The sequence below is a fragment of the Pagrus major genome, chromosome 18 (assembly GCF_040436345.1).
Source record: "Pagrus major chromosome 18, Pma_NU_1.0".
Classification (NCBI taxonomy): domain Eukaryota; kingdom Metazoa; phylum Chordata; class Actinopteri; order Spariformes; family Sparidae; genus Pagrus; species Pagrus major.
This window is the reverse complement of record NC_133232.1, coordinates 19,445,277-19,459,157: the sequence shown is the minus strand read 5'-3', so window position 1 is coordinate 19,459,157 and position 13,881 is coordinate 19,445,277. Positions and strand designations below refer to the sequence as shown.

The 13,881-nt window shown below is 43.4% G+C and overlaps 1 protein-coding gene across 2 annotated transcripts in view; it reads left to right on the top strand.

Moving 5' to 3' along the window:
• Window positions 1–13,881, top strand: part of tenm2a (teneurin transmembrane protein 2a) — a 157,845-nt gene that overhangs the window by 91,661 nt on the left and 52,303 nt on the right. For both annotated transcript variants that reach the window (XM_073486805.1, XM_073486804.1), the window contains exons 3-4: window positions 1,191–1,397; window positions 10,389–10,620. In XM_073486805.1, coding sequence (XP_073342906.1) covers window positions 1,191–1,397; window positions 10,389–10,620 — 439 coding nt within the window. The remainder of the gene's footprint in view (window positions 1–1,190; window positions 1,398–10,388; window positions 10,621–13,881) is intronic.

Genomic DNA, 13,881 nt, shown 5'->3' with positions numbered 1-13,881 from the left:
TATGGAGGAATAAAAAATATGCATGGCGCTAAATCAGTTATGTTAAATACATTTGCATGTAAAATTAGTTAAAAGTAAGCCATTACTTCCTTACTGGGTCTGCTGAAATGTCAGCAGTGCATGCAATGAATTCAAATCTCTTTGTCACTCAAAAATGGATTCAGGAGATTGAACCTCTCCAGTTTCTGCAAGCTTCTGTGTTTGTGTCCAAGCTGCTTTACATTGCTGTGACTGGGGGCATGTTCCAAGAAGCAAGTTTACTTACAAGTGAACTAAATAACTTTTTACACCAATCCGTTATCCAGACTATTAGGGGTTGGTTCACCTAATTTAAAGGAGCACTATGTAGTTTTGGGGAATAACTTTTAATCAGAAGAGAAAGAGTGACTGATTTTTATGTCTAAACAAACTAAATAAACAAATCTCTCTTTGTTCTCATGACTGAATAAACTGAATCAACAAACTGACCTCAAAAGACAATACAATTCCATACTCGTTTATATGTGGCGGACCCTGCCACCTTTCTAGCTTCAAACAGTGTTCTGACCTTATTTTCTCTGAGAACAGCTTGTTTATTCAGTTATGGAAAAATAAATATTTTTGTATAATGTTTTGTATAGTTTGTATTATTACCTCACGATAAAATTCTGAGTTTAAATTTCTCCAAAAAACTACATAGTGCCCCGTTAAGAAAAAAATAATATTTTCTGATCAACATCCTGCCATGCAGATTTGCTGTATCAGGCTGAGTTTGTTACTTTGCCAAATGTATTTTTTAGTCACAAAAATTCCCATTTAAAAAAATACAACAAACAGCTTTTTTTCTTTCTCTTTTTTTTCTTTTTTTTTACAGAAACAATGTCCTAGTTACTCATGATGCTCCATTTAACAAGCTGTCAACACTTTTCATGGAAACTAATTTATCTAATAGAAAATAGTTTCAATAAAAACTGATGAAGTGGTTTTATTTCCACTGAGGCAGAAATCTCAGAGATCAGGACAAGTAAAACCTATCTATCCGCATGGTTACAGATATTTTGTTAAATCAACCCTGGGTAATCCGAATATCTCAGTGAACCTGCTTCGGGACAGGCCCCCGTATCACTGTCAGTCATTGCCATCTGTTTTGTCTAACGCCTCCCCCCTCCCTCCTTCTCCCCCCTCTCTTTCTCTCTCCCTCCATCCTCCAGGTCGCCCACTCCCTCCAACCTCTTCCTCCTCACTGCTCCCTCCTTCCCTCCCTTCCTCCTCGTCCGCCCCACACCACCCCTCCCCTGGCCCGTCTCCTCCGATCAGGGAATGCCAGGTGCCCCTGCTGGAGAAAAACTCCACCCACTCTCACCTGGAGCCCCACCCGGACGACTCGTACATGCTCCGTGCCCAGCCCTCCTCCACGGGTAAGAGAGCTCTGCCACGCGTCCACCCTTTTTATCCTTTCATCCATCTTATTTATGCATCCGTGTGTCGTCCATCATCATGTATCCATTTCCTGATCTGATTTGCTTAGTGAAATGCCAGCAATACTTTGCTTCAATTTAATATCACGTCTTGTTTTAGCCAATTTGTTTAGGCTTTTTTGCTGTCTGCCGAAGTCTGCATTTGTTTGCAGAGCGGGGAATCAAACCAGAGGGACTTAAGCATTATTGTTTACACTGTGAGGGATCATAAGATACACAGTGAGAGATGTAAGATAGATGTGGATCATGGTCAACAGTGGTAGAGGAAGTATTCAGATCCTTTAATTAAAGCAACGTTATGTAACTTTATCTTAAAATAACAGCTTCAACATCATGTTGATGGTTCAGTGTCTTGTAACAGGTTGAATGGTGTCTGTCTCAGCCACTCCGCCCCACTATGACTTGTTTCTGCACTATGTAACTTCAGTGAGAGAGTAGGATCACAGCGTTATATACATGTTTACTTCAAGATACCAGCTACCAGCTACATAACATTGTTATGATGTAATGAGTTTTGTTAGTAGTTAGCACCTACATTACATCTGACAAATGGTTACAGACCTGGGATTCGTGTTGACCACAGTGGTGTTGCACTGAAACTGTGGGCAGCGCCAATTCACACAAAATGCCAATTTCTACATAATGTTGCTTTAAGTAAAAGTACCAATGCAACACTATAAAAATACTAAATTAAAAAAATAACAGTTCTGCTGTGAAAACGTTATTAAAATATAATCAGGAGTAAAGTATTTAGAGTAAAGGTACCTAATGCAGAAACATGTCCATTGTGACTGTTATACTATTTTATATTAAATCATTAGATTGTTATTTCTCATGCATTAATGTCTAAGCAGTATTCTACTGTAGTAGCTGATTTAAGTGGAGCTCATTTGCAACTAAATATTTTCCTAAAGCGAACGTCCAACCAATGGTCCAAAACTTAACATTGTTAAAATATAAATTAAAATAATGATGCAAATCCTCAAATTTGAGAAGCTGGAACCATGACAATTAATTGTCTGTCAATCGTTTTAGTTTTTTTAGTTTTTACTTTAACATGTTGTTTTGGTACAGCAGTTTAATCTACAGCGATGCCTCGTATTTTATGAACCCCTTGTATGTTTTTAATGTAAACTTAAACCTGTTAAGTCACTAAAGCTTTCATATAACTTTAATGGAGTAAAATGTCAAATTAAACACTACTGGAAATGCAGTGGAGTAGCATGAAGAGAAAAAGACTTTGTACTTAAGTACGGTACTTGAAAAATGTACAATGTCACATTCCCCCATTGGTGGTCAATTATGGATATATTACGTTGTTTTATTAAAGGGGACACAAATCTTTCGATTGTGGTCAATCGCAAATGAATCTAAAATCTATTATACATTTTTAGCAGTCAATAATAACATCAAAATCAAAGCTTTTATTGTCATATGCACATTTAAAGAAACAAATTTCCCTGCATGAGATTAAAAGTTAAAAGTTAAAAAAAAATATACAAAATACAAAAATATAAGAATAAGATTAAAGATATACAGAATATTTGCAATGTGCAGCTTGAAATGTGCAATCTCACATCCAATGTACAGTACAGTGTAAATATATATACAGATGTACAATAGCAGTGCAATAACCAGCAGTGCAAATATAAATGTGCAAAAACTACACACATATAGTGGATAGTTGTAAATGTGCAGCATGAAGTATGTACGTGTGTGGACTGGGGGAAACCCAGTATATGTTGATGAGCTGCATAAATTCATCAATACTTATGCTGAAATTTTCATCCGTTCTTGACAAAGCCCAATCAAGAAGTAACATGAAAGAAACCTCTCTCTGTTCCTAAACTTCTTTTGTGGCTCACCGAACAAAAAGCGCATTTCGAGCCGACAATTGGTAATCTCTTAATGGATTATATTTTTTAAATATAACCCTCCCACCTTTGTCATCTAACGCCAGAAAACAATGATGCAAGTGAAAGCAACCCCTACACTGTGCAGAGCGCAGATCGGTTGCCTGTGAGTAGGTGTGTTTGTACTTATTTTCCATATGACATTAATAATCCACCGGAAACTGAAAGGTAAGGGGATGATGAATTTTAAGTGCCGGCAGGAGGATCAGTGTAGCAAAGACATACTAGTTAGTTTCCCGGGCTCTAAGCTTTCTCTTTCATCATTGGACACCCTCTTGTTGGCTGTTACAGGCCCCGTGTGCTTATATCAGCACCTCGCAACTATTTTTCTCACCCACGTGCACGCACGCACACACACATCTGCAGTGATGAGTTTGCTCATCAGCATACACATTTATTCTCAACAATTAGCCACTGTAAGCCAATGCCTCTCTGTCCCTCTCTGCCTCTGTTTCCCGCTTTTCCCCCTGTTTCTCCATTCCACTGTGCATCTGCACTTGTAATCAGCAGATATATTTAGCAGAGGCCTGATGGGAGGGAAGGGGGTGGGCAGAGAAGTCCTAATGTGATTTTTGGTGGAATACAATCTATTGTTAATGGCGTTAGGCTCTCCTTTGATCCAGTATAAATCTTCATTAGGGAAGGCCTGGGTCCCAGGTTCAAGAGCAACGTGATTAGGAGGCTTTTAAAATGACGTTACATCAGCCTTCTAATTGGTTTACTGTTTGCTGGGGCAACATCAATCATTAGCCCAGTAACCGCACAGCAAATAAATTCACTCTGCCACTGACACCCTAATGGCAGACACTGGCAAAGAGGGAGAGTGAGGCTCGCAGGCACACTCTCTCTTTCTCTCATTCTTGTTCACATACACCCACACTTTCTGTTCTGGGGCTTCTTTCAGTCTCTGCTGAGCATGAACACACAGAGACGGCCAGCAAGAGAGACAAAGAAAGAAAAAAAAAAACGACGACGAGAAGAAGGAGAAAGAGGCGCAAAGAGGCGAATGGGAGCAGAGATAGAGAAAGCCAAACTTTGACTTTTGAAGTTGTTTAATGAGACATCTTGCATGAAAAAAGTCAAAAGAGAGAAAGAAGGGAAAAAAACACATCCAAAGCGCACCAGTAAAAATAGATGGAGAAAGCGACTGAAAGGGAGATGGAGACCAAGAGACGTAGGGAGTCAAAGACAAAGAGAAAAATGAGTGTGAAAATGAAAAGGGGGTAAGCTGATGAGAGCTCAGAGGGTAAAAGAGAGATATTTGGATGGAGGGAGAACAACATCGAGATGAAATTGCAAATTGCCACGTTTTCCAGCCAGGACTGCCGATCTAATGGGTGCAGAGAGAGTCCTTGGCTTTGGGCGTCCATTAAAATCGACCTAAATGAGTTTAGAGTGGCAGTCTGGCATTGCATAAACACACCCTGGCATGTAGGAAGGCACAGGAATGGCTGCGAGAAAATAAAACACCTATAACCGGCAACTGTTTATGCATGTGCTGTAAGAGTGTGTGCCTGTCTGGATGTGTGTGTGTGTCTTTTGTGTGGTCCTGTAGAGAGTGGACGCTGGGCAGGAAATGAGCCTTACCAAGCCAGGCAGAAACTGACCACAGCGAGATAATCCTCAGGAAGCTGCATGCTGCTCGCACGCGTGTGTGTTTGTGTTTGCGTGCGTGTGTGCTGCTGTAAAGTAGTCCACCATTACCTAAGCTAACAGGTGGACAGACATGACTTGTGTTCCTAGTGAAGCATGACAGGTGAATGGGAACGGAACGGTGTTGCCGAGGATTGGCTGGGAATTGGGTCTGTGAATGTTTATGTGGGAATACAGTCTGGCTCGGAGCACCTGTCTGGGAACGCTCCCCCGGAACGCCGGGAGAGCTGAGACGGCCAAACGGAGCGTAGCAGATCGCTCCTGGAAAGAGCTAGCGTTAGCGATGTCTCTGGCCATTCATTATGCATGGGGAATGCTAAGCTATTTTTAGCCCCAGCCTTTTCTAAAGTGGCCAGCTATCTGCTGCCAGGGAAGCCACCTCAAGTCACTGCCGAAGCAATGAATGTTTAATGGCTTTGTTGAAACAAATCTACAGAAACAAAGGCACAACAAAGACGCGTTACCCTTCTTCTGCTAATGTTATTCTTCCTAATGGTGCTTATGTAAGGGTGACATTTGCGTAACAGTGGGATGACTTGCCTGTATGTTTGTGTGTGTGTGCATTTATACGCATCTGTGCGAGTGTGTGGGTGAAAATGCACACGTGCGTTTCTGCTCATGGAGACTGTTTGTTTTTGGCTGAATTTGATGACTCTTCTCTAGCGGATTATTGCCTCCTAATTAGACAGAGATGACTAGCCAAGGCAGAGGCGTTGTGTATGTATGTGTGTGTGTGTGTGTTTTAGTGTGTGTACGCCTGCACGTGTAAGTTTAACATCCTTAACTTTATCTCTTTTATTTGTGCCCGTACGTGTTTACATGCACGCTTGTGTATAATAAAGCCTGTGTGCAAAGGAAGCCCCTCTCGTCGGCATGTGTGCGCTTGGATGTGTGGATCTCAGTTTCACCTCGAGCTCTCCTTCCATTGTGCTCAGCCTCCGAGCTCTGAGAAGAATGACAAATGAGAAGCATGTGACATTCTGAGACAGAGGACATAGGGAAGCAGATGGGAATATACCACCTTAAAACACAGGGAGCATAGCAATTAGCTCGGAGGGAAGGTGCATGAAAACAATGGAGGGTGGCACTGCGTTTTCTTTCTCTCTTTTTTTTTTCTTAAAGACGGACAGAAGCAGTGGAAATGCAAGCCGTGAAATCCAGAGACGGGGAGACAGAGGGAGTGAGAAGGGCATAGGGAGGGTAGAGAGCGAGGGGTGGGAGCTGAGCCCTGCAATGATCCCTTTTTAAATGCTGAATGGGCATTTCTGTCCTGCACACACACACACACACGCACGCACACACACACACACGCGCACACATAGATGCACATCCTGCCCTGCGACTTTTCTGTTAACCACAGAAAATGTCAATAAACAGTTTGCCCATCCAGGGCTGCAAAACAAACTGGCTTGGTTGGTTCCTGCTGCCAGTTGGCCACACGCACACATAGACACACACAAACACACTGTGAGATTAATATGGTGTGGCGAGCCCCTGCCTCTCACTGATGTGTGTGTGCGCAGTGTGCTTTACAGGGGAGGCAGGCTAGCAAGCAGGCTAATGCTCCTCTGCTGAATGAGGCTCCTTTTGAATCAGCAAGCATAATGAACTTCCAGGGTTTAGCCCCGGCCAAGCCCACCGAATTACAGCTACAGTCCCCTCCTCTCCAGTCGCAGGGGGCCTTGGACAGATAAAAGTGGCTCAGGCTTCGGCAGCAGTCAGAAGGGCTTCTTAGCTTCTCCATAAAATGCGGCTGTGAAAACAAAACAGAAAGCTGTCGAGAAAATCTTTTCATGATCGCTGTTTACTCAGGCTGGCGAGCAAAGTAGGGAGGAAAGAAAGGAGGAAAAGATAAAGTGGAATAAAATGTGATCTGCTTGGCTGCTCCCTAATTGCTCCATTTCGTCGCCGCATGTTTTGTCTTTTATCAGACTGGGTTCCTGGTAAAACGGTTGTTCCTATTAGCCTACCTGGGGGTTGTAGTTTAGCAACCGGACATTTCATCTGACTAAGTCCCCTATCTTAATTTATTGGACCCATTTACCTCCAGCCCACTCCGTTACTGCACACTGCCTCTGTTCCAATGGTTAGTCAGATTTGTGTTTCTGTGGCCAAAATAATCTGCCTTTTTTTTTTTTTTTTTTTTACTTTTTCAACAGCTCTCTGCGTGTCTTAAAAAAAACAGCCCTGTGCCTCGGCCTTGCTACTCAGGCGGACCCCATTTCTCAACGTGTTTGTGTTTTCTCTGGCGAGCTCTGAGGATTCTTTTTATGGATTTCAAGTCTACATGAGAATGAATTTCTTTGACATCACTCTCCTGTGCTGGAGCAGGAAAAAAGAAAGCAATTTGTCTCTGATCATAAACATTTTGCAGCATATCTAGAGAGACTTTTTCTTTTTTTTCTTTTTTTTTTTAACTCCTCCTCATGGCTGTGTGACTTTTTGGAAGAAAAAAAGTCTTTTCTCGTGCAGCTTTATGTTTGCACGGTAAACATTAGTAATGAGTGATAATGCAGTTTATTCTGCAAATATTGATTCAATGAGGAATAAAAGAAACAATCACTTTCTATCATGTAACAATTGGGTTCAGTTAACCTGACAGTACGTGACAATTGCAGCGGTCCCAGGAGGCTATAAAGAGAGTAAATACATAGAATTACCAGCAGTGCTTCTCTCACCATTTACATTTTTCTGACATTATCTGCTGACGTGTAGTAGAATTTGCTACGAGATGAGAGATAATAGCATTTTCATCTCTTTCTTCGAGGGGAAATGTTAAAATCTTTATTACACAACGGTGGTGCATGTGAATCTCTGCGACAATACAGGATATGACTCAGTCCCTGTGTAACAATTGGCTGGATTGTTGAACAATACGCTCTCCCAGCAGTGTAGGGTGCCCACAAGTACACACAGAAAAACATAAAGACCCGCACTCTTGTAGACACGCACATGCACACACACACACTCAGGCCGCAGCAGTTCATGGAAAACTAAAAAAACATGTATTCCTCTTCCATACAAGGTGTGCCATATATTATTCATCAGAATTTGAATGAAAAAACTGTTCAATATTTATGGCAGGAAAGTGAACAAAGGCAAAACGGGAGCATTTTTGTACGCAGATTTAAGCATGGGAGACAGCGGGGCAGTGTGCGAGCACGGCAGAGCCTACTTTTATTTTTGCATCACTCGGACTGCGTTCGCATCTGCATGTGTGCGTGCCGGCAGGCAGGCAGGCTCGTTTTCTTTCCAGTATGTGGCTCTGTGTTGTGTGCATCGTTGCTATGCTTAGATAAAAGTCTTTATGCAGATAGGGTGTAGTCGGAGCTGTTTCACATTTATAGGGGCATTGCAGAGAAGTCGAGTCAAATTTATTTATATAGTGCTTTTAACAAACAAGGTTTATCTCAAAGTGCTTTACGTCTCAGCAAAGGACACAAACAAAATGCAAATAAAAGCAAGATGAAAGAGGGAAACAATCACGGAGAAGAAATGAAGGTGTATAGGAGAAGGAGGAAGGAGGAGGAAGGTACGAGAAACTCTGCATACTTTAATATCAATTTACACTCTGCATGTATGATGCAAGACTTGGACTTTTCCTGCAGGTGTGTAGCTACATGTATATCTGCATATGCTAGCGTATGTATGTGTCTCCCAAGAGCGTCTTCGCATGTGCAAACAGATGTTTTGTGTCTGTCCCGCGTGGCAGAGGTCAGCCCCCTCCATCTTCCTCTCGTCTTCTCCCCCTCCTCTCCCCTTTCACGAGCATCTGTTCTCCGGGGCCGTGTGTGTGACACCTGCGTCCCAGTGGCGGCGCGGAGGAATGAGGTCACCTTACAAACTGGTCGCCATTACAGCTGGCGTTGCAGCGGAGCTCGCGGCCCCTTATCTGCTTGAAACACCCGTCCGGGAGAGAGGGGGGATTTAAAATGCAAGGAGACATAGTGATATAAATAAATATGCTCCAAAAAAATTCTTGACTGACAAATATCAAAGCAGAGAGGCGGACAGGAGAGTGCGACACATCGACTCGTCTCCTCTCCTCACGCACGCTGCTTCTTTTCTTATCTAATTCAAGAGGAGGCGACAAATGCAGGAGGGCAAGTGTGATCGCGCAGCTTGACAAAGCAATCGCTTTTGTTGTGTTCCCCCCACACGTATGTGTGCATATGTGCGCTTACTCCACCCTTTGATCAGTACGAGGAAGACAACGTGCAAACAAACACAATCACTATAATGTATTCTGCGCCTGGGTGTGTAAAATAAAGATGAAAGTGCAGCGTGTGGTATTGATGAAAGAAAATGCAAACTGTGTTGTAAGGCCAGAATTCAAAGCCAAATGTAACATCAATGAGTGTGTGTTTTGCAATAATTCCAACATTTCTATTCAGGAAGCTTTAGAATAAAGGTGTGGGCAGTTTGTGGTGACATGTGAAGTGACTCTTTATTAAACGTGTTGTTTTTGACTTCTTTCCATCGAGTACATGCACCTGTCAATGTGTGAACAAAAAGTATGCAAATGCACAAGAAGTGATTCGGCTGTGTCAAGCTCTCCAATGCTGTATAGTATTTTGCTTATTGATTTTTCTGCACAAACCCACACACACACACACACACACACATACATGCTCGAGACGGGCTGAAATCCCCCACCGATTCATAGAGAGAGAGAGGGAGAGACAGAGATAGAAAGTTGATGTGTGAATGGGTGTTCTTGTCTGAGTCATCCGGGTTTGTTTTTCGGCTCTCTCACTCAACAGTCCATTAGCTCAGTGTTGGAAGGGCTGGTATTGGATTCTAGCTGACATGTTCCCCCAAGTCTGAGAGCGAGAGATGAGGGCACATGCTGTGCAGAGTGCTCTAATACTGCTTACACACACACACTCGCTTTCTTTTAGTTGTGAAAAAAAAAGACAAGATAGAAACGGTGAAAGTGAGAGAGGAGCAAAAGCAGAAGAATTGGCTAAAAATAACAGGCGGACGAACAAAACTTGCGAGAGGAAAATGTGAAGACATGATTATCAAATTTCATGTATCTGTTTAGCTGGAATCCCTTTGTAAAAGAAGTTATTGACCATTTGGAAAATATGACACCTACTCTGACAAAAAATGATCGGCAACACAAAAGTAGCTCATAATGGAATGTTAATGAAGTTATTTGCTAGCTGAAAAGGTTTTTACTTCTTTGGCACGCTGGGAAATAAACATCAACTATCAAATAACACCGTCCCACATTTGGATTTGCGGCGTTTTGGAATGAAATCCCTCGCTTCGCTCTCTCGCTTCATCTGAAACTCTCTTTGATCTCATTCACAAAGAAGTGTGGTGCTTAAATTCTCTCTCTGTTCTTGTCTTCTTCCAGGGGCTGCCAACCACCACAGTCAGTCCACACTACGGCCTCCACTGCCCCCTCCGCACAACCACCACACCTTATCCCACCAGTCTGCCAACAGCCTGAACAGAAACACCCTGAGGGGGGGACGCAACCCCATTCACGCCCCTGCCCCGGGCACTGGAGACGGGCCAACTACCCCGGAGTCGGTCCAGCTGCAAGACAGCTGGGTCCTCAACAGTAACGTCCCGCTGGAGACCAGGTCTGAGCAAATATAGTGTCTATATTTTCTCCTGTTTTTACAGTTGACATGTTTACCTGACGCTGATATCTAGAGCCCACTTATAGTAAGCACAGCAGTGGAATAAGCCTCAGGTAATCGATAGTAAGGAATGAAAGGTCAGAGTCACGCTGCTTCAACAACATTCCTGTGAGCAAAGAGCGATGGTGTCAGAGAGAACTGCCAGGAGAGAAAATAAGAGCTGAGGGGGATGTAGCCCTGATACAGAAATGTTCACTCACTCAGGCAATCAGAGAAGTTGTTATTAGTTACCAAAAGCGAGGCAATCTTCTCAGTCACCTTGGAACAAGTCACTGTCGTGCCCGTGTAGAGCAGCAAAGAAAAAAACACCACTTTATAGCTGGTCACACAAGAAAGAGGCAATATTTATCCACATGTCCTTGTGAAAAAGACGGGTGCAAGCTTGGAGGCTGTGGCTAGTACAAGCTAGCGTAACAGTGATACTGCAGCTAGTGGAAGAGTAACAAAAAACAGTCTTCCAAGCTTCCTGGTTTGCTAAACACAAGCTATTTTTGACGCTAACTGTGAGTTAACCACGCCATAAAAGTTAAGTCAAGAGTCATATTGAGTCATTATTCTCTAATCATGAATAAAGATTTATGTGAGTTTCAATTGACTTGCAACTGTTTAAAAGCTCAAATTCAAGGGACAAAGCTGGTAACACTTGATTATGCAGGTCTGTTAATGTTATGGTAGGTCGTATTTAGCATTTCAGCAATTTTTGCTGATTGTTAAATTGGTCAGAATGTAAAAGGTTAAAAAAATGTATCTCAAGTTTACTGACCTGCAGATGTTGGACAGAAACTATTTTGGAAATGGAATTTGCAATAACTCACTTCAATTTAGTGGCCTGCCGAGGGGAAGTTAGACAGAAACTAGTTGGAAGTTTCCTCGAAATGTATTAAAGAAATTATGGAAAATAGCAGAGTATTGTTACTAAAAATGTTGGGGCAATTTACAGGTAATTATTGGGGTAGTTTTGTGGTAAAGAAATTTCCAATACGTTGCATGGGTAATTTCCATCTACTCATCATGACAGTTTTTCCACAAAGTTTAACACAGTTGAACTCTACAGTGTGTGAGAATGGTGATTCCACTAGATTTACCAGACACTGCATTTTATCTTATTTATGATTTTCAAGACTTATGCCACCTTTTTTTCACATTGTTCCTGCTAACGTAAGGTAACAGTCAGAAAATTCAGCTGATTTATCTCCAAGAGGCCAGCATACTTTTTCAGCACATACGTCGTACTGTTTGTTATTTGTTTTTCGACGAAAGCTGCCCTTTTTAGTTCACTGCGCAATACCACAGACTATCATGAGTGTCACTTGGAGTCTTCCCTCCATCATTCAAAGCCAATATATGAACCACCTAACCGAAAGAAAAATTGCTTTTGGCCTCTCAGTGCTACTGAAATGCATTCTCTACCTCATCTTCAAGCGCAACACACACACAAAGGCTGCCATGTGTCAAAGCTGTTATGCATGCAACCTGGAGTGAGGGAGCAGGAAATACAAACCATTTCACACACCCTACACATGCGCTTTTGCCAGTACACAAAGAACACTTACCGGGCTAACAGAGCATTCATGCAGAGTATTACTATTCATGAGGCCTGCAGTGAGAGGGACACCGCCTACATGCTTTCTAGCATGCGCACGCCCGCCTTCTGAGCATTTACTCTGCAAGCTGTAGTTGTGTTTCTCCTGCTGGGCGCTGGGGCTTCCAGCTCTGATGGTCCCGGATAAGCTCCCCAGAGTGCAGGCCCAGTGCAGTATTTATGAGGCCTGGTCATGTTTAATTCAGCCATGCTGATCTCAGGTCTATGCTTAACCCTTTGCTGATGCATCTCACCGATATGCATTATGGGTAAGATGAAGAAGCTTGGTGCTGAACAAGAGTACAGTTACCTTTAAATAGAACCTATTTGCTGTCGCAATTGTTTATCTAGACCTGCGTTGCCATGGTGATGCACATGCCATAACATAGTTTGAGGAGAAAAGACTTGTTTTTGTGTTGTTGTTGCAAATGATGCAGTGATCTTCGGGGAGGCAAAAATAAAGTTATAAATCCTCTTTTGACAGAAGGTGTTGTGAGCGCCATCTTTACAGATTTAAATGAAGCAACACACACACTCACACGCTGTTGAGCCCTCCGCAGTGCCAGTATTTGGTCATGTTCAGGTGGTGGGGTTGGGCATGGCTCGGAGCCTGTCGCAGTGAATGGAGCCCAGAGCAGAGTTTCCAGCTCCACCCCTCCAGCCCAGATTGGGCCCTCCTCTCTGGGCCTGGCGATGGCGGAGGCAGGGTGGGCTGGCTGGAGCTGCTGGAGCATGTGACTGGGTCAGAGCCAGCCGGGCACAGCCAGAGAGTCACACCATCCCTGCGCTGGCAGAACACGTCCTCCATCTCATTATAACAGACAGCGAGGAGATGATGAGCACACGTGATTGTGTGCGTCTGTGTGTATGTTTGCATCTAAGCATGTGTGTTTTCTTGCGCTCCCCACTGTAGTCATATGTAAATCTTGGCATTTGTTGTCCACTCGTTATAGAAAATGCGTGTGCGCAAGTGTGCGTCTGTGTGTTTTGGCTTGACCCGATAGTGTGACAGCGCTGAGAGGATGAAGATTGATCACCTAAGAATACCCCAGGGCTTGAATGACTGGCAGAGAAAGAGAGAGATAGAAACAGACGAGGGAGGGTGTGATATAGCAGAGAAATATAAGTTGGCAGAGCGAGAGAGGGGGGGGGGGGGATGGAAAGGAATGGTTTACGGTAGAGGAGGGAGAGATAAAGAGGGAGAGAGAGGGAGAGACATGGAGAGAGGTGGTGATTGAAGGAGATTGTTTTGGGGAGTGTGTATGAGAGAAGATAGAAAGGCAGAGGAGGGAGATTGGGGCCCGTAGAACATGGATACGTTTACCGGTGTGAGATAAATGACTATAGATGTCTGGTGCAACCGTCTCTGTGTGTATGTGTGTGTGAGCAAGAAACAGACAGAGAGAATGCATTCCCCAGCGTGTGTGCGAGCACACGTGTGTTGCAGCATTTTTTTGCGAGAAAGCACCTGATTTCCAATCGGTCCCTTGGAGCCTCTTGGCTTGCTGATGCCAGTTCCAATCTCTCTCTGTGATCTCAGGACATTCCCCTGCATCCCCCCTGCTCGCTCTGCTGCGGGGCCACAGCTCTAGGGGAGAAATAAGATCACCGAGAGGGTT